The 27,528-nt window shown below is 43.9% G+C and overlaps 1 protein-coding gene across 2 annotated transcripts; it reads right to left on the bottom strand.

Annotated features, from left to right (window-relative positions):
* Positions 1-502: 502 nt before the first annotated feature.
* On the bottom strand, positions 503-24,102 carry LOC147639263 (S-adenosyl-L-methionine-dependent methyltransferases superfamily protein). 2 transcript variants are annotated; one of them, XM_086789046.1, is made up of 7 exons: positions 23,885-24,100; positions 23,676-23,772; positions 23,422-23,560; positions 7,505-7,587; positions 1,609-1,743; positions 1,153-1,257; positions 503-850 (listed from the first exon to the last, which is right to left on the bottom strand). In XM_086789046.1, the coding sequence occupies exons 1-7, from the start codon at positions 23,962-23,964 to the stop codon at positions 737-739; spliced, it is 753 nt and encodes a 250-aa protein (XP_086645172.1). In that variant the 5' UTR covers positions 23,965-24,100; the 3' UTR covers positions 503-736. The 2 variants fall into 2 exon arrangements, with proteins under 2 accessions (XP_086645172.1, XP_086645178.1); XM_086789052.1 differs by lacking the exon at positions 1,609-1,743 and having other exon boundaries at positions 23,885-24,102.
* Between the last annotated feature and the right edge of the window lie 3,426 nt (positions 24,103-27,528).

Here is a 27,528-nt window from a genome sequence, read left to right as displayed (position 1 = left end):
CTGCTCACATTTCAATTACTTAATTCACTGACCCTCTCAACCTTGTCAAAAGGCTTAAAAGACTCAACTTCACAGAATCGAACTAATGTCTCTTCTCAGCTATTCTACTTAGAACTCACCCCTTCCTCTTGATTCAACCTTAATGATTGAACTGATGCCTCTTCTCAGCTATCTTACTCAACTCACACCATAAATAATTGAACTAATGCCTCCTCTATGCTATCTTACTCAGAACTCACGCCTTCCTCTTGCACATTGGGAGACCCCTACTCTATTTACAAGTAGATATCAACTATTAAAGTTCAATCTACAGCACTCATTGCTCAGGACTTCACATTGTCACGTAATGGGAAGGCCCGACTCTCTAAGCAGATCGAGGATGGCCATTGATGAGTTTCACTAAGGTCAGAGGAGTTGGTATATTGTTTCCACACCTTCAGCTCCCAATCCCTATGCACAACAAGAGACAACAGGGAACATGGAGAGAAACCAAACACAATACTAAAAATAAAAGAGTGCACTTATTTGTTAATGCAATCAATAAGGCTAATGTTGTACACATTTCAGAAACCCAATAACATATTTGGATAGCAAGAACCATCCAAGCTTTGAAATGATTGCCTCATCTATCAAGGGTTCCCCTTTCATACGTGGATTCACAGGGAGGAGCACCATGTTTTATCTAAAATAACCATCTTTTTGTGACGTGAAATCGGTTGGAAAAGCATTTGTCATATCAGTCGTCCAGTAATGATTGTAGAAGATAGTCCTCTTTGTTCATATGTTCTTGAACAAGATCCAACTCCATGCTCCTCAAAGAATTGGACTCTGACAATTTCTTGTGTGTACCCTGGAAAAGTTCAAAAGAGTAATATGTATTTAAAATGGCATACATCTGACACCTGAATATATAATAACCCACTACAGAAAAAAAATGGCATACATCCAGGTATTATCTCCATACTTAAGCATACTACAAGGAATTTTCCCCTCTTAAGAGTCTTCGTACAAAGATCCCCAACCATCAGGTAGGGGTTGGACCAGGGTGACCCTCCGCCCATGAATGACAGGCAGGTCAGTTTTGGCAGGCAGTGAGTGGTTGTCTGTAAAGCCCCAAATATTACATGATAAGAAACATAATCAAAAGTTTACCTTCCTCAAAATATAAAAGAAATAGTGAAACCCATCTCCAAATGTGTTCCATTTCATTGACCATGAATATTTCTCATCCTCGAATACAAGGCGCCTGAAATGCGGCTACAAAACAAAACATATGTTGATGTTTGAAATACATACTCCACAACTTCATTTGTAAAAAACCCTCCCCTCCCAAAAAAAAGGGTCAGCCGGCCCTTGCCCGAGTGGCTATCGCACCACACTTCCCAGCAAGGGTGTGAGTTCGAGCCCAAACATCTAAGTATAATATATACAACTCTGAAGAAAAAACAGCTGGCCAGCCCTTGCCCAAGTGGCTATTGCACCATGCTTCCCAGCAAGGGGTATGAGTTCAAACCCCAACATCTAAATATAATGCATAACTCACAAGAAGATAAACCAACCCAAAAATTGAAACTCGTATATAAATCAGTGAAGTTTTTAAAAAATAACCTGGCTGAAGCTAATGGATATGAAAACACCATTGGGTGACAAAACCCTATGAACACTTTCCAGCATTGAAGACACCAACTTTTTGGTCTCAGGCTTAGGATCCCATGGATCACCACTATTTACAAAGAGTACATCCTGCATCACAATGCGTAAAGCACAAATCAATTATAGAGAATCATTCGTGTAGCAGATTTCTTCACTTGAAATAGAAAATAGGACCTTGACACTCCACTCCCTAGCCTCGACCACATGATTACTTCCTAAAAAGGAGTACTTACACCAAAATTTTTTAGAAAAGATTGCCCTATGAGATAGGCTCTAAATAAAAACAAGCGAAGGGTTCACCATATGCCTACATTTAGGCACTTCGGAATTTGAAATGCTTTTGTAAAGAGATGGTAAGCCAAGGTTGTTTCTTGTACCGGTACGAACCTATTTGTACCGCACGGTTCGTACGGTATGGTGCCGTATGATATCGTACGGTACGCCCCCCCCCCCCCCCCCAAAAAAAAAATAAAATTTCCAAATGCTAAAAAAAAATTAGAAATCCTGATCAACGATGATCCCAAATGCCTGCAATACTTCGCAACCTTCGTGTCCACTCAGTATTCTATACGGGGTTGCTGAGAGACCTAAAAAATCTGGCAAGGTAGACTGGTAGTGTACACTTGATTGGTAGGATGAGAGAATCTTGCTACATCACTTGGAGATCCCTGGTATAAGTAGGCTAGACAGTCAGATCCTCAAGTTATGTACGAGGGAGAAGATTTGGACAAGGCCATTTTGATCTAGAGAGGAGTCCCTAAACCTATCACCCTAGATGCATTGCTCGTATTTGTGCAAGGACGGTCCCTTAGCCATAAACGCTACACTGGGAGACCTTTGGTAGCGCATTACCCATGCAGGCTCTTTTTTGGAGACAATTGGGAGATCCAACTAGGAGAGACACATCTCCATGTTCTGGTTCCTCAAGCGCTGTAGACTCCTCCCTCCCCAACCTTCCCTCACATTCAAGCTTGAAGCTCCATAGTTTATAAGTATTAAAAAAACCGTATTTTATCGTACGATATCCGAAAATTTCATATTGTACCAAAAATTCCCGTACGGTATCGTATTTTCATACCGTGACAACTATGCCCTAAGCTAAGGTGGATGCTACCTAAGTACACACATAATGATGAAAAGCTAAACTAATTAAGCTTTAGACTTGAGTTCGATTAGCATACAAGATTGAGACTTGTACTCATAGAAGGACTTGAGAGCTTGCTTGATTTCATTGCTTGAAAGTGACCCCTTTTATATGAGGTGGGTACATCTTGGCTTTGTTGGCTCATGTGGGACAATTCCTGCTTGATCATGTGGTAGCTTGCTAGACTTACACTCACTCCCTACCTTCCTTGTGCTCCATGGCACCATATTTCTCGACACCCCCCCTTGGTGCCATATTCTTAGGCTACTGCAAGGTGGTTGGATGTGAGATTTGTAACTCCAATACCCCCCCTGGGCGCTTGATTCGCTACTCTCAAGTGGTACGGCTTGGTGACATCTTGGCTTTGTTGGCTCATGTGGGACAATTCCTGCTTGATCATGTGGTAGCTTGCTAGACTTACACTCACTCCCTACCTTCCTTGTGCTCCATGGCACCATATTTCTCGACACCCCCCCTTGGTGCCATATTCTTAGGCTACTGCAAGGTGGTTGGATGTGAGATTTGTAACTCCAATACCCCCCCTGGGCGCTTGATTCGCTACTCTCAAGTGGTACGGCTTGGTGACAACATGTCATCACCCGTGTAACACACTTAAGGCCCCCATCTTGCAGTGTTTGCTTTTTTATGATATTGAATTGAGTACAATTCAGGTTTGATCCTTGACCTAAAAATACCTACTCCCTCTCTCAGTTGAGAGATGACCTGTGAACCTGAGCTAATCCGAGCAGAAACCATGCCATGGTGTAGGCTGCCTTCCCTTAGTTGGGCTTCTAGATTTCTGTTTTGTAGGGCTGAAGCAAAACACTAGTTTGCATGTGCTCCCTTGTGGAAGGAGATTGCTGAATCGCCTTCAATTGTCTTGGATGATTTGAGGGGGAAGAGAAGGGACCTTCAGTAGGGCAATTTGGCCCTGATTGGCTGGTCAGGCCAGTCGTGGGCTGGTTGGCTACATTTATGCAAATCATGGGCTGCCCAAACGCATGCAACTGCCTGCCTTTTTGTCATGCCTGCTCTTCACTGGGTCTCCTGCGTTTCATTGTGCATTTACAAAGGCTCTTAGGAGAGAGATTTTGGAAGGATGTCTTAATCAACTTGACGTTGGGCCAAAAAGGCAAGTTCACTTACAGATGGACATTGAGGGGGTGTTGAAAATCTATGCTCCACTCTTGTCATTGTGACTACACGAATACCGGCTAGTTCTAGTTTATAAAGTCCCCTTTATGAGAAGAAGCCCCTTTGTGTTTGTGTAACATGTAAGCCCATGGATCCCGGTTTCCGCACTGGGGAGGGACCATATGTGGCTAACATATGACCAGACAATTAAGAGACGGTTTGGCATCACACAAAATAAACAACATACAAGTGCAAGCTGATATTCCACACCAAGAGTAGAGAAGGCTCTTCGCGAGACACATTGCCCTTGGATTGCGGGCCAGAACAGGCACCCAAATGATCTTGGATGGGTCTAAAAGCTGAGCCAAAACCTACGGCCTTTTGTTTATTCTAACATTATCCCAATCACGTGACGTGATGTGGTCGGTTGGGTCCGATTGAATCCAACGTAGGGTGCACGAAAATGTGCTCCACAAAGATGGTGAGTGCATGACACACTTCTAGTGGCCCAAGGGTATTATGAAGGTAACAGAAGCATTTGGGTCCCTAAGGCCACACCATCGATTCCCCCAATCTCTTCAGGCACAACAAAAAGCACGGAGTGATGGCAATGGCAACCCAAGGTTCCAAGCCACACAGCAACCCTCGACACAAACCTTGCAAAGGGCAAGAATAAAATTGACCAATTCATGGAGCCCCAGGACCCTCTCCAAACATACCTGGGCCTTGATATTCCTTCCACCTCAAACTCAGCAACCTATAATGTTATAGAAGGCCTTGCACTACCCACTTCCCTACCACCACCGGCAGCCTCCCTTGTCAATAAGGCTTCCCTAGCAGCCTGCAGTTGCAACAAAGGGGACTGCAGGGCACCAAAGTGAGCTGCATATGCATCTGCAAGTTCTTGTTTTGTGGATGTCCATCTTCCTGTGTTCATTTTAACCCTCTTAATGTTATCTTTTTGTCGGGCATGATGAAGTTGTCGAAAGAATTGTTTAGAGGAGTAGCCCTTATCTCCCAAGCATTTCTCCCATGGCTCTCACTTTCCATTTTTCTAGTTTTCTCTCGTCATTTGCAGCCAATTGTTCTTTAGCAATACAAAGAACTTCTCCTTAGCAGGTTGTAATGTGCGGCAGGCCTCAAAGTCAATTTTAGGAAATCCAAACTCTTGCCACTTAAAATTGAAGCTTGCGCACGGAAAGGTACTTTGTTGTCAGACTTTGCAGCACAGTGGTAGCCTTGGTCACGGATGCTAGCGGCCATGTGTGTTATTAGAATGAGATCCTCGGGCTTTGGTGACTGGACTACTACACACTGGGAGGTCGTGTTTAGTCATTTTGTTGGAAAGATACCTGGCTTCCCATATAGCACGCACCTTATTCAAGATTGGAAGAAAGTTTTCCTACATGTAACATGGAATGGCCGTATGGTGCAAGGGAATTCGCTGAGGGCTGAAAGCATACGTTGGACTGCGGCTCTTGCCCGCCCATTGGCTTTCACACAGCCAAGGAAAGCTTTCTTCTTGGCAAAAAAGGGTATAGTTGAGATCCATGATGTGGTGGACCAAGTTGGAAACATTAAGTCCTTCCCTATGGCTCGACGTAGTTTTGGATTGGGTCTGCATTATAGACCTTTGTGGCGTGAGATATATGAGTTGATGTCCCCCTTTGCACCAATACCACCGCTTTGTATGCATGACCGCCTGGCTGACTAGAAAGTTTTGGGGGTGCCTTTGGATATTATATCGGCTAAGAATTTATATGTGAGGTTGCAGCCACTGCCATGGATTACGCATGTATGTAATGATCTATGGCACTTACAAAAACCATTACTATGGTGGAGGAAATGTTTAAGAGGGACTTGGAGGAGCGGTTTGCCATTGAAAGAACGCTTGTTCCTTTGGAGATGCATGCTTGGAGTTCTCCCACTGGGTGTGCTTTTGCACTCACGGCATATCTATGCCTCGTAATGCCGTCGCTGTGGTACACAGACTGAGACGGTGTTGCACCTTCTTTGGTCTTGTCCACATTCTAGACTACTCCTAGAAAGGGTTTCAACTTGCTTGCGCATTAGATTTCCCGCACACTTTTCTGGAAAACAATTCTTGATATTTGGAGTGCTGACAGTTGCACTCTGGCCTTATGCTGTGTTCTTCTCCTAGGTACGGTTTTGGGCTCTGTGGACAATTTGGACCAGCCAGAACCGATTCATGTTCAGACAGCATATGTCACACATCCTTCTTCAAGCTCTCCTTGCGACAGACACTGCATTGTTGTTATGCAAGGCAAGATGTTGATTTGCAAACTTTCTCACTTTTCTTTGATTGTTTCTGAAGAACTCTAGTATGGGTCCTTTTCGGACTCACCATTGTACAATGCATATTTCTTCGTGGGTTTTCACCTTGCACTAAGGTTTCCCACTAGTAATATATCACTACTAAAAAAAGAACTCACTTATGTGTTTGTGTGTACTTGTGTGTGAACCACCTCTTATGGGTGGATAAGATCAGTATGCCAGGTGGCACCTAACTATTGTATGGTTGTGTTTGTTTGGATCAAAAGATAAGGTTCCAAAACCTATAAAATTATTGTACTTGGTGAAGCATTTTACATCAATCAATATCATTATCATTGAGTCCTGCAAACACTCTCTCTCTAGCATTGTCTTCCATCCTTGGGCTCTTCTGACAAGATGGTTTCGCAACCCATATGATGGGGGAACACATGACGGTTGTCCCACATGCCAAGGTGTTGATACCTTTCTTGGTTTACGAATATAGCCTATGTATGCGTCTACAGTACCATCCTTGGTCTCTTTTGACAAGATGACTTCGCGAGCCATATGATGGGGTAAACATGGTCTTGCACTGCTAAATTTCAAAGCACTTAAAACAAAATCTTTGAACCATAAAATACCACAAAATAAGCACAACCCCTACATCATGTTGAAGAGAAACTCAACCAAGAAAGGGATGATATTGGAGCCTCCGAATGTGACTAAAATTTATAATTTTGGTCAGAAGCCTAAAAATTTCAAGTTAAAGGAGAAGATTATATGGTGCTATAATGTTTCAGTTTAGGCCTTCCAAAACAAGAAAGAATCTGTCAAGACATCCCCAATGGTTGATTAACCAGCGAAACACATTACTAAAAGAGTGCACAGAGTGGAAGCAAAGGGGCACTACAGTGTGCTGAATAGAGAGTGCAAGAGAGAGAGAGATATGAAGCAACTATGCTGAATATACTGAAGCAAAATAGTCCCAAGCAAGAGACACAAGAAGTCTCATAATTGAGGGAGTAAAATATGTACAAGACTGGATGAAAAGTGAGAGGCCAGCCCCACCTATTTATAGGTGAGGAGGGCTGGCCAACTGGAGCTGAATAAGCTGGCCGACTGGTAAAATACCAAATGGGCTGGGAAAAATCCCAAAGAAATATGGAAAAAACGGGTAGCCAGCCCACAATCAAGGGCCATGCAAAAGGGACCAAAAGGACACCAAAAATGGGCAGAAACTGGGGATGAATGTGCTAACAATTATAGTGTGCTAGATGTGTGTTAAGGTGTTGTGCTTACCATTGTTCCTTTTTCAATCACCACATCAAAAGAGTTATCTTCAAAGGGCAAGTCTAACATGTCAGCAACAGCTACTGTCACATCTGCAAGAATCACAATGTCCAAGTTAGAAGCTTTTCAAACCCTAAAGTTATGTTAATCTTAACATACATGAAAACATGGTCTAAAACAAGAGGAAATGTAAAGGTACAGTGGCGAAAGTGTGGTTCTTTAAACAACTTTGAATCACAAAAGTTACAAAAAAGAAAGAGAGGAAGAGAAAATAATGTCAGAATACTTGATTCTCAAAAAAGAGATGGTGGCCACACAAGGCAATAGCAGCTGGAAGGTGATAGTCGATGGGAGCGAGGCAAAGCGCAAGTGAGCTTGTGGAGAAAAAGACATGCGTGGAAGTCAACAGAGGCAGCTATAGCTGCAAAGAGTAGAAGAGGAGCCGATGTAGGCAGGTAAGCTCTCAAACAACGGGCTAGAGGCGACAACCAGTCAGGTGGCCGCAACAACCAGCAAGAGGCCGTGCAACTGGCAGAGCAGAGGCAAAAACGCCAGCGTTGGTGGTTGCCTGAGCACTCACACCGCCTGGAAAAGCCAGCGCAACTGGCAACACCGCTGATGAGCTAGGAAATGACAGTGCGCCCAAGACTAGTGCTGCCCGAAAATGGCGGCGGGGCAAGCGCTCCATAGTGACGACAGGAAGGTGAACTCGCTCTAGTACTATTTGTGGGAGCTATGGAGGATGATGGACCTCCATGGTGTATGTGCAGAAGAGAGAGGGAGTGTGTGATGTAGCAAACTGAATGCTGATGATTGCCCAGTACAATGTAATGCTTGTATTGATTGGTACAAAGTTCACAAGGTACAATGCTTTTATAGGGGCAAAATACCTTATCTTTGTCATGTGCATGCACATGGACATGCTAATCCCTTCAGGGCCGTAACATGCAACGGAAGTCTTCGTATTGGAGGTTCCTGTCACACAAATGCTCACACCATCTTCTGTATCCCGAGTTTCGCGAGTTTAGTAATCCACTTTAATACTTCAAACTTTAGAGAAATATGAGAACTGTACACTGTATGGGGTCCCGAATTACCCACTGAAGGGCCCCTATCCCGTTACCGAGATAGTATTTGCTTTATTATCTTTAAAGAGACTAACGGTGTGACTGACGATAAGCCAAAAGCAAGACCTCTGAAGCCAAGTGTTGGGCTGAACTATGCACTACTGTAGAAGCACCAAAGATGTCCAATCTCGAACCTATGCACGCCTCCCAATGGTATGAGGGAGGGATGCAAACCTAGGGCTGAGAGAGGGGCTGTTTGGGACTGTTCTAGACTGTATATGAATGCTGTAAATGAATGAGAATGTTGCGTTTTACCTTCACCAAGTGGCTGGAGCAAAACGATGAATGAATGAATGCTGAAAACTGCATGGATGCAGAAAACGCAAGGATTACTGATGGCTGAATGCTGTGAACTGATGGCTGAATGCTGAGGACTGATGCGTTTGCTGTAGGAGGGCTGAATGCACAAGCGTTGATGCTCCTCTTGCTGAAGGATGCTACGCTTCTCCAAAACGCATGGATCTGAGGTGGATGCAAGGCTGAATGGTATGCGCCTGAATGCTCCTTGACTGAATTATGAGATGAATGGGTCAAGCCCTCCTATTTATACTAGCTATATAGCCAGTCGGTTGGCACTAGATGCTGGCCGACTGCTCCATAAACATTAAATTCTTAATGATGATGTATAAATGCTGAAAATGATGGAAAAAATACCAAAAAATCCTAGATAAATCTTGGATAATTCCTAGATGCTATCTAAGGTTCTTGCAATGGTCTAGATGTTATGCATGAATGATGTGCAATATGCAAGATGCTTTCTGATGCAATGCAAACCCTAAGGTTTCTTTTGAATGTATATGCATGAATGCGTCTCTTTAAGTGGGTTAAGGGACTTAGATTGACTGACTGACTATGGCTGGAATGACCTACGTAGCTCGTGCCTGACTTATCCTGGACTGAGGATATACAATGGGATCACGGCATACGACAAATATCATCCTACTGGGTTCTAATAATGTACAGATGTTGCACTGCTGATGATGAGCCAGTTTGTCACCATGCACTACAATGCAGAGTGCATGTGACATTCCCTCCTACTTAGCTTGGCGGCAGGTTCATGGCTTCCAAGTAGTCCACCAACAACTGGGGGTACTCTTGAAAGAACTCCTCGTCTAGTCATACGGCTTCGTGGGTACCTCGATCTCAGAGTTTCGTATAGAAGTGACGTATCCGTCGACCGGAACCATGCTTCCAACGATGAAGAAGGATCTGCTCAGGCTTAATGACTTCTGCTTCGTCTATCACGTCTGGCTGCTGTTCATCTGAAACATCAAACACTTCTGGACCAACATATGGTTTTAGCCAAGAAACATGGAAAACATCATGCACTATCCAACTGGTAGGCAACTTTAACTTCATGGAGACATCACTTAACTTCTTAACTATTGGAAAAGGGCCAAAACTACGGAATGAACACTTGGGACAACGTTTGCCCACTTGTTTCAACCTTTGTTTCATGATACACAGATAGACCCAATCCCCTTCCTTGAAGTGGACATCTCGTCTAGACTTATTCGCATGTCTGCTATATGCTTCCTGTGCTTTGGTCAAGCGGTCCTTGACTGACTCAATGATCTAGGAAAATGCTTCCGTGGTTTTATCAGCCTCTAGAGATGGAGACACCAATCTCGTCAAAAGAGAAGAGAAACGGCGACCAAAGGCTGTGCCATATGGAGTCCGTCCGACACTGGATGAATAAGTGTCGTTCAAGATAGCTTGGACCAATGGAAGATAATGTTCCCATCTGGTCATGACAATATGACTTTAGAACATCAAAGGCCAACTGGTTATAAATTTCTTTTTGGCCATCTGTCTGTGGATGGAATGCACTAGACAACTGTAGCTTAGTTCTGAAGTTTTCAAATAATGCCCTCCAAAAATGCAAGGTAAACTTGGAATCTCTATCTGATGTAATGGTGCTAGGCAAACCAATTGGGTACCAAAATAGACGGGCTACGTCCTCGGCTGTGGCCGTAGCTTACATGGGATGAGCATGCAGAATTTACTAAAGCGATCCACAATGGTGAAACACTGAGTGTTACGGGATCCGGTGGATGCTGGTAGAGGCCCTACAAAGTCCATAAATATGTCGATGAAAGGTCCGTCGGGAATAGGCAAAGGTTGAAGTAAACCAGCCTTCTTTGTATGTGCAACCTTTACTTTTTGACAAATCTTACAGGCTTGTACATGTGAATAGACATCACGCCTCATCTTTGGCCAATAAAAGGACCGTTCTAATTTCTAGAGGATGCTGTTGATACCCCTATGTCCTCCAACTAAGGACTCATGGGCATCATGGAGAAGAGCGGAACGCTTTTCCCGAATGACACAGAGGCGGTTCTTGAAGAACAACCAATTGTTCTGGATGGAATAATGGCCCGGCTCAGAATTGAGAGCCAAACTGTACTGAGTACCAAACTCAGGGGAGTCGACATATTGGTCTTTCATACTATCTAAGTCCTTCCCCGTGATTTCAAGAATGGTAGATTCTTGGACTGCCTCGATGCTAGCCTTTCGACTAAGAGCATCTGCTATTGGGTTATGCTTACCACGGATATATTCAATTATTCCTCCAAACTGTTGGAAGAGTTGACTCCACCTGGCCTGACGATCACTCCATTGGGCACTTGGCATAGTTTAAAGCCACTTAAGTGCTTGGTGGTCTGTTTTTACTGTGAAGACCTGTCCATAAAGAAAAGGCTTCCAATGTTTGAGCGTTGTGATCACACCCAAAAGCTCTTTGTCATATACCGAATAATTCTTTTCGGCGACATCCAACTTTCTATTGTAATATGCCACGGGTCTATTATCTTGTGGGAGAACTGCACCTATGGCTACATTGCTTGCATCAATAATGACCTAGTAATGACCTCAAAAGGTTCATACTAAGATGTTAACTTTAATACACGTGCTTCTGAGGCAGCTTTCTGGAGTGCACGGAATGCATCAAGTGCCTTGCCTGTAACTGAGACTTTCTGCTTGCGAGTCTTCACCCCCTTGAGCAAGTCGGTAAGAGGTGCTGCAAGGTTGAAAAACTGATGGACATGGGTACTATAGGCCTGACAAAGACCTACGAAAGAGTGGATTTCTTGGGCGGTCTTAGGAATGTACCAATCTACGATTTCCTGAACCTTTGATGGATCCAGTCTAATCCCATCGGAACTGATGATATAGCCCAAATACTGAACTTCCTTAACACCAAAGACAGACTTTCTGGCGTTTATGTAGAGCTGATTATCTCGCAAAAGTTGCAAGACTTTCTCCACATCTTTCTCATGCTGCTCCGCAGTGGCTAAGAAGTCTAGTATGTCATCAAGGAATATGAAAACACACTTCCCAATGTGGATTGCGAAAATCCTAGACATCATCTTATTGAAGGTTGCGGGTGCATTTATAAGCCCAAAAGGCATGACTACGAACTTGTAGTGACCACGCTCTGTCCGAAAAGCTGTTTTTTGAATGTCAGCTTCAAAAATGCGGACCTCATGGTAACCACTCTTGAGGTCGATCTTAGTGAAAAATTTAGCACTGTCTAAACGCTCCAAAATGTACTCTATCCTTGGCATAGGAAACTTATTCTTGATGGTGAGTTTGTTTAATGCCCTGTAATCTGCACAAAGGCGTGCAGACTTGTCCTTCTTTTGGACAAGTAGGATAGGTGTAGTAAATGGTGACGAAGAACGCCAAACAAATCCGGCTCGAAGAAGCTCAGATAACTGCTTTTCTAACTCGCCCTCTAAAGTCTTGGAAAGACGATAGGGAAACCTGCTAGGAGGATCTTATCCAGGGACCAAATCAATGTGATGGTCCTCAGGGCGAGAGGGTGGGAGACTGGGCGGGAGATCGTCCCTAAGCATAATGTCCTGATGTCTGGATAGGAGGTCTGCTAACTGAGGGACTGAAGAAGAAATGGATGCTACCAATGAGGTAGAGGGTGTTTGAGCACGAACAACTGGGGAGAGATGGCGTCTTCAAAACTACCCATATCGAAAAGGACTACGAACTGGCGGCCCTTGGCAGAGCCATAAGCTCAGATGAGGCTCTTCTGTGCAGCATCGCTCTCACCCTCCTGCTTAGCATCAAATGCCACTGATGGCATAGGATGCATAGAAGGTAAAAGTTGAACCGCATTAGTGGTAGTAGGCAGGGCTGGAGGAGCTGGGGAGGCTGTGGCAACTATGGCAGAAGGGACTTTAGCGGCTTGTTCCGCTTGCCATTTGTGGCAATCCTTCTTACCATGCCCTATGATGTGATAGAAAAAACATCTATTTTTTGACTGATACTTCTTTTGCTCCTCTGGAGGAAGATAACCTCTAGTAATGCCTGCTTTAGCCTTTTTATCGAGGGTTTTCTTAGACTTAGATTCTTCGTCTTTCTTACCCCCTGAACTGGAGCTATTACTGCCATCCTTCTTAGCATCTTTAGAAGATGTGTTACCTTTCCCTGGCTGTGCAGTGGATTGCTGCTGCTGGGGTTTGGTACTGGACTGAGATGACTGCTTGGGCTTGCCTCTATTCATCTTCATTTCTTCATTCTGAGCGAGAGTCAAAGCCCGGTCATACGTATTGGATTCAAAGTTACGAACTGTGAACCGAATGTTAGGATCCAATCCACGAATGAATTGCTCTATCTTGGCTTGCGCAGATAACCCTAACTGCTGTGCTAAAGTGATAACCTTTTCGGAAAATTGAAGCACTAGGGATCCGTTCTGTTGGAGTCCATAGAACTCATCTACCAGACCGGTCATCTACTGGGGCGAGAGAAATCTGGTCTTCAGGTCAGGGACAAAGGTATCCCAGCTAAAAGCTGTGACACATGTGGTTTGGTCTGTATAAAGATTAGACCAATCCTGCCACCAAGTGACTGCCTCACCAGTGAGATGGGCAGCCGCTACGTGGACTCTATCCTGAGGATCTGTGATCCTAGCTAATGGAAAATGAGCAGTAAATTGATGAATAAATTGATTTACTGCTAAATGATCACACTTACCATCATACTTACTGAAATTAGGTTGACTTTGAATGACGGTAGTTGATGCTGCGGACTACTGGCTGGTGGCACCTGAGACTAGGAATGCTAAAGAGAGGTGCTGGTATCTAAGATGAATGGCCTCCTTTTCCCTTTGGTGCTCGAGTAACATACGTTCTCGATCGAGCTCTCGTTGGTGCTCCTGTGCGGTGAGTTCAACCTGACGCCGGCGTCGATCCTATGTTGGGCTTCCTCGTAGTCCCGTCTCTGCTTTTTCTTGTTGCTTTCTAGCTTCTACTTCTGCTTCTGCTTCTACTTCTGCTGCTTCTTCTCTCCTTCGGGCCTCATCCTCTCTCCTTTGTTGTTCCATCTGAAAGAAGAGGGAGATGTAGTCGGGTGCTGCTGGAGGCGGAGGAGGACGTGTTGCTGCTGCCTCCAAGAGCTGGAGACGCTCCATGAGCAGCTGGTTCTGAGCTCTAAGAAAAGCTATGGTGTCTGCTGTAGTCGGAAGCGCAAGGTCTCCTTCACGGGAGACTTCTTCCGATTGATGGGTACTCTCCTTTGTAGACATGATGCTGAAGTCGGTGGTCATCCCGGAACGCAATCTGACCATCCAAGGATGCCCTCATGCTAGGATACGGTGTGTGTGGACAAGTTGAATCTAATACCAATTAACATGCAGCGGAAGTCTTCATATTGGAGGATCCTGTAACACATGCTCACACCGTTATCTGTATCCTGAGTTTCGTGAGTTTAGCAATCCACTTTAATACTTCAAACTTTAGAGAGATATGAGAACTGTACACCGTATGGGGTCCCGAATTGACCACTGAAGGGGCCCCTATCCCGTTACCGAGATAGTATTTGCTTTATTATCTTTAAAGAGACTGACGGTGTGATTGACGATAAGCCAAACGCAAGACCTCTGAAGACCAAGTGTTGGGCTGAACTGTGCATTGTTGTAGAAGCACCAAAGATGTCCAATCTCGAGCCTATGCACTCTTCCCAATGGTATGAGGGAGGGATGCAAACCTAGGGCTGAGAGAGGGGCTGTTTGGGACTATTCTAGACTGTATATGAATGCTGTAAATGAATGAGAATGCTACGTTTTACCTTCACCAAGTGGCTGGAGCAAAACGATGAATGAATGAATGCTGAAAACTGCATGGATGCAGAAAACGCAAGGATTACTGATGGTTGAATGCTATGAACTGATGGCTGAATGCTGAGGACTGATGCATTTGCTGTAGGAGGGCTGAATGCACAAGTGTTGATGCTCCTCTTGCTAAAGGATGCTACGCTCCTCCAAAACGCATGGATCTGAGGTGGATGCAAGGCTCAATGGTATGCGCCTGAATGCTCCTTGACTGAATTATGAGATGAATGAGGGAATGGGTCAAACCCTCCTATTTATACTAGCTATATAGCTAGTCGGTTGGCACTAGATGCTGGCCAACTGCTCCATAAACATTAAATGCTTAATGATGATGTATAAATGTTGAAAATGATGGAAAAAATACCAAAAAATCCTAGATAAATCCTAGATAATTCCTAGAAGCTATCTGCGGTTCCTGCAATAGTCTAGATGCTATGCATGAATGATGTGCAATATGCAGGATGCTTTTTGATGCAAACCCTAAGGTTTCTACTGACTGTATATGCATGAATGCGTCTCTTTAAGTGGGTTAAGAGACTTAGACTGACTGTGTAACTTGGTTGAACACAATGCTAATCAATACACTTAAATACACTAAGATTTGATGGACACTTGCTCAAATTAAAGAAGTAATTTGTTGAATTGACAAGAGAGACGCAATGAGCCGGAACGGCCGACCCTTCCCTTAAATAAAGTATATTGATCTTGGGAGAATCAAGTACATAGTGTCATGGGCATTTCTGACCAGATTTCCATACCAATGCATATAAATACAGTATTGTAAACAAGTGGTTGTCGATGTAGACTTGCAACTCACACTACCCTCTCAAGTGCCCATGTTCCCTACCATCTGCTCTCTATTGTTCCACCAATACATGGTAGCAACAATCTGCAAGAGAGCACGTAGGACAAGAGAACACTACACAGGGTATGTGATCTTGTAATCCGGTTCCTCCCTCCTCCTACTTGCTTCCATATTTAAGCATAAAAGCTTACCAATTGCAAATAGAGTCGATGACATCGTAAGTCTTCGCGATGGAAGTCCTTGGAGTGATGAGATCTTCCATTTGTCGCATTTCTTTGTGACAAAAGTCTTCAAGAGGATGAAGGGAACCTTGGGAAAGCTTTCCCTATGGTTCAACTTGAGAAAGGAGGCTGAAATTAGGGTTTTAAGCAAAAAGACCAGAAATTACAGCAATAAAGAGAGTTGTTTTGCTGAATTTCAGTCATTGGGAGTGTATAGGAGAGTGATTAGCATCCGGAAACACTCTTGGAAGCTTGAGAAACACCTTAGCAAGCTTGGAAATGGAGTTGGGAAGGAGAAAGTGCAGAAAATGCATCCCAACAGCCCTCATGAAGGAGGCGCCTATCTCTAGAGAGAGGAGTGAGGTGGTGAGTTGTCCAGTGTAGGTGGCAGGCAGGTGCTTTGTGGAGCAAGCTAGAGTGGACACATGGCTGGTTAGTCCCTTTGTACAAAGGGGATAAGGTCTGGGTGGTGGACATTGGGTTATGTCCACCTCGAGACATCAATGTGTGAACGCCGGGCTGGTCATAATTTATAAGTGAGTTTTGGTCGCCCAAAACTTAATGAAGTGTGTACACACTCACTTATAAATTAGTGCCAACTCCTAAGGCTAGGTTTATGACCAATACTTACCACTTGTCACATGCCACATAACCATGTCAGCAGACAGTTTCACACGCACGGTTTGCGGGCGGGCGTCCCCTTATCCAGAACTACACATTGGTCAAGCAAGCATGAAAACAGCATGCAATTTCAATTGCAAGAAAGCACATAAAGATGCTATGCAATGCAACATTGGTATGAACAATCCCCGTTCATGAGAACCAAAATAGACATGCTCCAGGCAAGTACATGAAGTACCAGACCCAATGGAACACTAATCCACCAGGCGTTTCCGGCATGTACACAGAGGCACAAGTCCCAACGGAAAGCAAAGTCCACAGTATCACATGAGTGGCATCAATCCCCGGCATATACAACTACCATGGACACCAGTCCAATGTACATACATGATAAGAAAGCACGGGTGGACCAATTGGGTGGCCAAATGGTGACATCCCCCCCGGCTTCTAAACAGTTGTCCACAAGTGAAAAGCATCCAAATGGTGACATCCCCCCCCGGCTTCTAAATAGTTGTCCACAAGTGAAAAGCATCCAAATATGTCTGAAGCACATGCGGGCAATCTCTGAAGAAGAACTCTTAATCTACCCCTTTAGCATCAATGGGAAGATAGTTCTTAAACTTCACAAGGTAACGTCTCACAACTTTGCCTGTAGCAAGCTTGCGTTCCTTGTAATACACAATCTGCTCTGGCTACAAGATCTCCTCAAGCTCATCCACTTCTGGTGGATCCTCAATGACCGTTTCACTGGGCTCCGGCCCTACATACTTGCGAAGGAGACTCACATGAAAAGCATTGTGTATGTGCCAATCACTAGGTAATGCCAATCTGAAAGCCACTTCATTGATCTTCTCAATCACTCGAAAAGGCCCATAGTACCTGGTTGCAAGCTTAGGATATGCACCCTCTTTGCCAGGCCTCTTTACAAGTCTTGCTTTCTCAAATTTCAGCAATACCCAATCATTCTCTTAGGCCTTTTGAACTTCAAAGAGAAATTGTTGTGCCTTCTGAGATATGTGGGTGTGGAGACCGGAACCCGTCCACATCCAAATGATATGGCACTAATGTGCAGCTCATCTTGTTAGCCAACTAGGGAGAGATGGCGTCCTCAGAACTACCCATGTCGAATAGGACTACAAACTGTCGGCCCTTGGCAGAGCCATAAGCTCGGATTAGGCTTTTCTGTGCAGCATCCTCTCAACCTCCTACTTAGCATCAAATACCACGGATGGCATAGGATGCATAGAAGGTAAAAGTTGAACGACATTTGTGTTAGTAGGCGGGGCTGGAGGAGTTGGAGATGCTGTGACAACTGTGGAAGAAGAAGCTTTGGAGGCTTGCTCCGCTTGCCATTTGTAGCAATTCTTCTTACCATGCCCGATGGTATGACAGAAAAAGCATATGTTTTCTGACTGGTATTTGCTTTGCTCCTCTGGAGAAAGATAACCTCCAGTGATGCCTGCTTTAGCCTTTTCCTCAGGGGGTTTTCTTAGGCTTGGATTCCTTATCCTTCTTACCCCCTGAACTAGAGCTATTACTGTCATCCTTCTTAGCATCTTTAGAAGATGCATTGCCTTTCCCTGGCTGCGCAGTAGATTGTTGCTGCTGGGGTTTGGTACTAGACTGCGATGACTACTTGGGCTTGCCTTCGTTCATCTTCATTTCTTCATTTTGAGCCAGAGTCAAAGCTTGGTCATATGTACTGGGTTCAAAGTTACGAACTGTGAACCGGATATTAGGATCTAATCCACGAATGAATTGATCCAGCTGAATTATGATATGATTGAATGAAGGGTGCAAAAGCAAGCCTATTTATATGAGTGCTAGGGCTGGTCGGTTGTGGCTAATTTGCTACACGACTTGTCCATGATGATAAATGGTATTAAATGCTAGAAATAATGGAAAAAATGCCAGATAAATGCTAATAAATATCCTAAAAATACTAGATGCTATTCCAAGGCTTCTGCAATGATCTATGTGCAATGGATGAATGATATGCAATCTCTAGTGCCTCCTCATGTTCACCTTCAATGTAGTCCCAATAGCCTTTTCCCATTAGAAAATTTGTCAATCTAAACCTCCAAGCATGGAAGTTGTTCTTATCAAGCTTCTTTACAACAATTTGGTTAATTCCATCATTCGACATCTTGACTACAAACAAACTCACCAAAAACAACACTTTGTTTGACCTGCACACAAACTGTTGTATTCTCTACAGTGGTACTATACTGCACCCAAACTGTCACAACCAATGACCTCAATTTGCATAGTGCTTTCTAATGCAAACCCTAAGGTTTCTACTGACTCTATATATATACCTAGATGAATCTAGGAACATGCCCAAATTCACCTTTTAGAAACATGCATATTATTGTCAAAATGCACAACGGCAATGGAGACAATTGCTGTAGAGAGTAATACACAGATGCAAGAGAGAGAAGCTAGTGTAACTCTGTTATATATACACTAATAAATCCCGAAAATACAGAATGACAAGTGTGGGGGGCAAGGGGCCATTTTATATGGCCCCAAGCTGCTGGTCAGCCAGCACTAAAACAGCCGATAGCAGCCCATCTGTCCACGACCAGCACAAAACCCAGTCGTCCAGCATAAAGCTAGTCGGCCAGGGCTGGACAGCAGGTCGGGGCCCAGGATCCAGCTGGCTAGCAAATGGAACAGCTGACAGGAAGAAGACAGGGTCCCACACGTAGCAAAAAATGGAAAAAATACATGGATGTGAGAAAAAATGGGGAAACACCAAAACTGGGCGGGCACACCCACAACAGAGGCCCTGACATAGTGTACAGATAGGAGATGACTGCTAACAGTTATATACTCATGGTAGTCAACCCACAAGACTATATAACTATCAACTCCATTATGCATAGTATGGACTAGATACTACATCTCCACTAACGTCATCACTGCCCAATAGTGGGTGTAGAACTCTGTATCAAGAAATGCTCTCACACACGCACTTCACACACACACACACACACACACACACATAAGCATATATTCACACCATAGTTGTCACGGTATGAAAATATGATACCGTACGGGAATTTTTGGTAAGATATGAAATTTTCGGATACCGTACGATAGAATACAATTTTTTTTTTAACACTTACAACCTATGGAGCTTCAAGCTTGAATGTGAGGAAAGGTTGGGGAGGGAGGAGTCTACAGCGCTTAGAACATGGATATGTGTCTCTCCCAGTTGGATCTCCCAGTAGTCTCCAAAAAAAAACCTGGATGGGTAATGCAATACCAAAGGTCTCCCAGTGTAGCGTTTATGACTAAGGGACCGTCCTTGCACAAATACGAGCAGTGCATCTAGGGTGAAAGGTTTAGGGACACTTCTCTAGATCAAAATGGCCATGTCCAAATCTTCTCCCTCATACATAACTTGAGAATCTAACTGTCTAGCCTACCTATACTAGGGATCTCCAAGTAATGTAGCAAGATTCTCTCATCCTACCAATCAAGTGTGCACTACCAGCCTACCTTGCCAGATTTTTTACGTCTCTCAACAACCCCATATGGAATACTGAGTGGACACGAAAGTTGCGAAGTATTGCACGCATTTGGGATCTTTGTTAAGCAGGGTTTCTATATTTTTTTTAAGCATTTGGAAATCTTTTTCCAAAGTTTTTTTTGGAGAGGGGGGGGGGGGGGGGGGGAAGCTCGTACGTACGATATCGTATGGCATCGTACCGTACGAACCATACGGTACGAATGGATTCGTACTGGTACGAGAAACAACTATGATTCACACAAAGCCCTTCGAACTGAGTTTCTGTCAAACCTTCGAAGATGCAAGGCAGACTCAGCCATAATGAAGCCTAGCACTAAGGGAAGTAGCAAATAGAAAGAATAAGTACAGCAAATAAGTAGTTGATAGGGCAAACGCACCGCAACTGACCGCAACTCGGACGAAAACTTCACAATGTGAAATCGGCATGTCCATTAATAAGGCTAAATTGTATACCTAGATGAATCCAAGAACATGCCTAAATTCACCTTTTAGGAGCGTGCATGTTATATACTCATGGTAATCAACCCACAAGACTATATAACTATCAACTCCATTATGCATAGTATGGACTAGATACTACGACATCTCCACTAACGTCATCAGTGCCCAATAGTGGGTGTAGAACTATGTATCAAGATATGCTCTCACACACGCACTTCACACATACACACCCACACACCCACACACACACACATAAGAGCATATATTCACACAAAGCCCTTCGAACTAAGTTTCTGTCAAACCTCCGGAGATGTAGGGCACTCAACCATAATGAAGCCTAGCACTAAGGGAAGTAGCAAATAGAAAGAATTAGTACAGCAAATAAGTAGTTAATAGGGCAAATGCACCGCTAAAGATAGAAAGAATAAGCACAATATCAACTGGCCGCAACTCGGACAAAAACTTCACAATGTGAAATTTGCATATCTGCTAATGCGGCTAAATTATATACCTAGATGAATCTATATGCATGAATGAATCTCTTCAAGTTGGTTAAGGGACTTGACTGACACTCTGACTCACTCACTCACTATGGCTGAGGAATGACCTACGTAGCTCGTGCCTGACTTATCCTAGATTGATAACCAGCGATGGAAGACGACGAGGTGCAGTAGAGAAGAGTCGGATACCATGATAGAATGCATAGCGAAAGATGGAAAGTGGAAACGCAGGAGAGAGAGTGAGAGAGAGATGGAGAGGAAACACAGGTATAGACTTGCTCTCAATATCACCAACCAAGGATACAAGTCCCAAGAAAGAGAGGAGAAGGCCTCGTATGTGAGGGACTGCAACAAACAATGCTAAGCAATGAATATGAGTGAGGGTATGCCCGGCTATATATATGCCTATGTAGAGGCAGCCAACTAGCATCCCACGACTATGAGTGAGGGTATGCCCGGCTATATATATGCCTATGTAGAGGCAGCCAACTAGCATCCCACGACTATGATAAATGTCCAAGATTCCATAAAATGGAAAAAAATATGGATAAATGGTGTGAGGAGTGACCAGCCCCTCTAGCTAACATGGTCAGCCCTAAAGGTTAAGAAAGACACCACACAGGAAGCCAACAGCAAGGGGATGATGTCTTAACACGAAGGACCGAGTCAGTCTCCAAGAAGGTTAGAGTGACTCTGATTGGGGAGGAGATCCAGACACGAGGAGATCTACATTAGGCTACGGATTTACCCTTGGCTCAGGAGCTATTTCTTGGACCAGCAAGAGGCAGCCAACTATTGCCTTGTCTTCTACTAAGGCAGAGTACCGGGTCGCTTGCAAGGTGGTGTGGCTGCGGAGATTACTTGGCGTGATTGGGTTTCCACAAAAGGAACCCACAATCATCCAGTGCAATATTCCATGCCAAAAGTCCGGACCAAGCACATAGAGATACAATATCACTGTTCGTGAGAAGATTTTGGCTGGTGACATCTTGCTCATCTTTTGTTCGACGGCGTACAATGCCGCGGACCTTTTCACGAAGCCTCTAACTCAGCAGATGCTCCGTCAGCACTCTAGCTCACTAGGGTTAGTTCCACATCCAAGAGCTGAGAGGGGGTGTTAGCAGTCATCTCCTGTCTACTAAGTAGGGAGTGAGGGCCTCTGTTGTGGGTGTGCCCGTCCGGTTAGGAGCTTTCTCCATTTTTTCTCATTGTTCGTATTTTTCCCTGTTTTTTCTGGTCGTGGGGAATTGTTTTCTGTTGGCCTACCTCACTAGCCAACTGATGTGTTGCTGGCCGACTTGATCTTGTCTCTGGCCGACTGCTATTATGCTGGCCAACTAGACATATTCCAATCGTGGGCCCATCTAGGGACTGTCGGCCCAGTTGCTACTAGTCTACTGGCTACCCCAAGTAGTATATATTGCATGCCTTGCTCCCCACACCGTTTTGTACCAGATCCTTTGTATATAGTAGAGTTTATACAGCTTCTCTCTCTCCTACAGCTCTGCGTTTTCACAGCAGTTTGTCATTTTCGTTGTCCATTCCGACAGGATTTGCTCGGGCGCTATCACTTCTGCTTCATCAACCATTTTTGGCTGCTGCTCTTCTGAAACATTCAGTAATGAAGGTCTGATATAAGGTTTTAACCAAGAGACGTGGAAGACGTCGTGCATCTGGTCCCTCAAGTCTTATCGGGCCTGTCGCTCGTGGTTCGCCTTCGCTTCGAGCTCTGCCCGTAGTCGCTTCTCTTTGGCCTTGCGTTTGGCTTTCTTTGCCAGCTATTCGGCCAATCTTGCTTCCCAGTCTCACTCTTCTTTTTCAATCATCCATCGACACCACTGCTCCATTGAGGAACTTTGTTTATTGGGTGGCTCTTGTTGGGCCAAGGTTGCCTGTAATTCTATCAGTTTTATTTTCCATTTGGACTCTTTCGAATTGAACCTGGAGTTGCTCTGCTACTTTAACTTTTTTGCGGAAGTGTTTCTTCGAATGATTCTTCTTTAGTGATGTCTTCGGAGCTTGATGCCATGGTGGATAGGCAAGTGGTTTTTCCCGATCTCAGCTTTACCATCCACAGGATGCTCTCACCCTAGGTTGCCATGTTGAATCACGTCCTGACACCAATGTAGCATACGCTAAGCTAGGACCGTGTGAAAAAGCGAGGGCTTCTTTAAACCTGAGTTTAGTGAGTCTTTATCAATCCTTTAAATAGCATACATGAATCTAAAAGATGTAGCCGAGCTGACACACAAGATGGGGTCCAAAGTTACCTACTAAAGAGCCCCCCCTCAAGCAAGAGTATTTGCTTTATTTCTTCTGGAGAACTGAATACAAGCTAAACTGTGTCCACAAGACTGAGCGGACAAACTGACTGACTAACCGCCAAACGCAAGGTCAAAGTGACCAAACGCCAAGCTAAATTGTGCATAAGCTGTAGGCGACTATGAAGCTATCTTCAAAGAGAATACACCGGCCAAAGAGAGAGAAGGGCGAACAGGGAGTAGGGTGCCTATAAACAGTGAAAAACGAAGAAAAGAAGCAATTTGCACCTGTGCATCTCTCTGCCTCTAGACGTTTCTGCATTTGCTGGATGGCAACAGGAGAAAGGTCACTGCAAGTGATGTGGGTGATCCCATCACGAAACATGTCAATGCTCAGCCGAGAATTCCCGCACCCAAGTTCCAAAACCTGGTGTTGCAGCCATTGTTAAGAGAAATGAAAAATGAATATATATATTCGTTCTATTTAAAATTTGATCACTTTTGGGATGATTTGATAAGAGGAGTAAGAATTGGCCCCTTACTCGATCGCTTGATCGCACATTTTCAAGAATTAAGTGCCTGAAATGCGAGTAATCTTTGAACCACTCGTAGTGCTCCTCTTCTGCAAAGCGTTTGTTCCTGGGTCCAAAACCCAAAAACAAAAAAGAAAAAAAATGAAGAATTGCAGGTTAAAGCATGCGAGTAATTTTAAGAAACTCGAAATATGGATGAGGCGCCATGAGAGACACACCAATAGTCAGGTTGTTGGTACAAAGTAACATCAGGTGGAGGATCTCGGGGCATTTGGGCCACTACAGTGACAGCCTGCATAACCTAACCCAAGGCCGGAATGCTATGCAGACATAGGGGGATTCACATGCGACCGCGGACACCCTCTCGGGTGTGTCTGACCTCGAAGGGCTTTCACACTACATACCCTACACAACTTAACACTCCGCAACAAAACAACCAATGTGATAGGCTAAGGTCCTTGGCAACAAGCCTCCTCTGTGATGATCGTTGCTTGTCTACCGTGTCTATATTGATCAAGTTTTGTGTATTCGTGACATGGCGCACAAGGTGGACCTCCAAGGAAATCAGGTGTGGACTATGTGAATACAATAGACCCGTCGCACGCACCATGCCAATTCATGAAATTTTGTCATAACAACAACAGCAAGATTTCATTTGTGAATGGTTGTTTATCCCCTAATTAAGCCCAAATCAAGATGTACTTTGGCAAACTTCATGGTTATGTATATGACTCACCTTCCCATGCAAAGATCATCTGCACAACATGGGAGGTAGCCAAGCACACACATAGGTGAAAAAAAGGGAGAGAATATTATGCATTGCTATTTTTGTGACACCTAATGGAACCATCAAGCCCCATCGATGGCATTAATCAAACATTAAGCTCCGCCTAATGGAACCATCAAGCAATCATCCCCTTAAAATCTCATCTCAAGTATAACATGTTTGAATCTCAATTATAACATGTTTGAGAATGGTGCCCTTATAAGACATGCTTGTAGGTGCATTATGTTCATTTGTGTGCATACATTGTGATTTAGGGCTAACAACATGTATCTTGTAATAAAGGCCCATAAAGTCTTCCATGGTTAAACATTTATATTAAGATTTTAACCAACAACTACCCAAATACACAGCATTTGATTGTGCAATGCACGTAGCACAAGTAGGTTGCTACATGTAAACATTCATGTTGATGGTGGAATGCAAGTGTGCATCTAAGGTGCAAAAATCAAAGATAGGTGCATATCTAGAGATGTTGAGTTATAAGAGTTGTGACCTATATACGAAAAAAGTTATAAGATGTTGAGTTATAAGAGTTATAAGAGTTGTGACCTATAAGAGTTGTGACCTAATCTAGATACCAGCATAACCCTAGCAAGCCCACACCCTCAAAGGCATGTAAGTCCCATACCATGCACCCCCAATCCGCCATGACTATCACTGGTACAGCTAACCAGTGGGCTAACCACAAGTTGATGGGTCCCTTGGGAGGCCCCTCTTCCAAGGTAGAGTTTCACACACAAACTCTTGCACAAATGAGCCATAATCCCAACTATATAGCCCAACATTGGACCAAGAAAGCACCTCTTTGCTTAGTTCCTAATCCCTTTCCTGATGAGGTAGACTAATGGGAGGGAAGGTAAAGTGCACATTTTATCCAGTAGTACTGCAAATTCCTCAAATCTCATCGGCTCGAATCATAGGCATGTCCCCTATAATCTTGAAGTGTAAGATTTTGTCTCTCTAGCCCCCACGTCCCGACCACCCCTCCCCTTCCTCCTCCTCCACCCCCTAGCTCTACTTTGTCTTTTTCACTCCATCTACCTACCTTTTTAAATCACTATCTTAGTAAGACCCCCCACATCAGTAGTTTTGGCCAAAAAGTGACATAACTTTTTTAAATTTTAGTTTTTTCCCAAAAAGCTATCATAACCCCCATGTACCTACCTATGATCAAAAGGAGTCTTTTTGGCCTCTATATCCATAATAATAATCTACCAAGATACAATCTATGTTTTCTTCCTTTTATTCTCTTTCCTAGTCTTTCTTCCCTGATTTCTTGTTCCATCTTTGTGTTTTTAGATTTTTAAGCTTTCATTGCCTTCTCCTCCTTGCTTTCTCCTTCCCAAGACTCCATAGTACCACTTCACTAGTTAACATGGTTTCATGTCCTATCGTAAGGTGCTTTGCCATCTTACCCACCTGAACAGGCACTTATCTTTTGTAAGATGGTGCTAGAACATACAAAGCGGCCTTACATGAGCTTAATGTCATATAAGTCAATTTTGACAATAAGCAATACACATTCATTCCCTTGCAATAAAATACTTGTGAGCTCTGGTTTCCTCTACTCTTTCTTGCTTATATGTTATTGAATCTTGCTTGCTTTAATGGATGCATGCTAGATAGGTTGCTTATAGGCTTCTCTCTTCCATTAGCTACTTCCCCATCTACCATTTGTGAGACATCGTGTGATAAAACCAACCCTTGTCACCTCTTCTTCTGTGACCAACCCATCTCTTTCTTGGACACCACACTTTTGTACTCCATTGAATCCCATCGAGTTATGTCCAACCTTGCCACATAGTGCCACTTTTTTGTCAATTCTACACTCTTTACCAAGGAAATTCACTTACTCGAACTCTCGGCACCACCCGGCCTCAACTACCCCATCAATGAAGAGCTACTTCAATCTGCCATGGTAGCCATGAAGACCCTCATTCGCTGAGGAGTGAAGTGAACATACCGCTAGGTTTGGTGTATCTTGTAGGCAGCATCCTTTGACTATATTAAACAGTGTACACATACCTCAAGCAAGCCCTCGCAAAACTGGAGATGCCACCATTCATACTGTCCATGTGGCTTACCCATAAGACGTCTCCATCGATGGCCTATGGCTTTTTTAGAAGCCACAAGCTTGCAGATGAAGAGGATGACCTTGATGATTCCTTAGGCAAACAAGGTGGGACCCACCTTCTAAAGAAGAAGAGCCGCAAGTTGACGAGGCACACACTTCAGGCACTTTGGGCGATAAAATCTTTAGGAGAAAAATCCAACCCTAGTTATGAGCAATCTCGAAGCCACCCCACCCACCACTATGCCGTGCCCAAACCCACACCCCACCCACAACCCTCCCATCAATCCATCTACATCATCCTCCACAGGAGTACCTGCTTCATCCATAGTCCAAACCCCATCCTTGAGCTTCTCCCTCAACGTAACCACTTAATCACCTGCATTCACCACCATGACATGAGGAGTTGGACCTCAATACGGCACCATCGCACCAACAATCACTCAAGAAGAAGCCAGTGAAGCTAATGGGAAGGACTCATGGGTGTCCTCACTTGTCCATTGTTAGGGGAGCATGTAACGTTAGTAATATTATGAAAAGTTCATAATTCAAATGTAAAAGGAAGAATGTAAAAGTGGAGATTCCACATGAAATCTTGGATGAATTGAATTTAATCAATGGTGGCTCTTGTGATAGAAAGGGTCACACGTCTTCGTGCTAGCAAAGGGTCATAGCTCTTTGCTAGCATACCTCTTCATGCTAGCAAAGAGGCATAGCTTTTAGAGAGTCTAAGGGGAAAATGGACCTTTTCCCAATGCTATTAATAGAGCAATGCAATGAAAATATCTATTGTGTGATTAAATTATCCTTCATTTTGCACAAGTCTTGTTTACCTCTTAATCTTTGATTAGATTTCTTAATTATAGAATTAATTACTTGCTATAAGCCTCCCTAGATTCCTAGAACTTCCACATGGTATCAGAGCCTCCTAGGGGTTGGTCTTAGTAAGATATTATAAGCTTTGAATTAGGAGACTATGGTTTCAATATTCTGTTCACTTACTT

This window comes from Cibotium barometz, chromosome 4 (assembly GCF_041138505.1).
Source record: "Cibotium barometz isolate CiBa-2024 chromosome 4, ASM4113850v1, whole genome shotgun sequence".
Taxonomy (NCBI): domain Eukaryota; kingdom Viridiplantae; phylum Streptophyta; class Polypodiopsida; order Cyatheales; family Cibotiaceae; genus Cibotium; species Cibotium barometz.
This window is presented reverse-complemented; position numbering and strand designations above follow the sequence as displayed.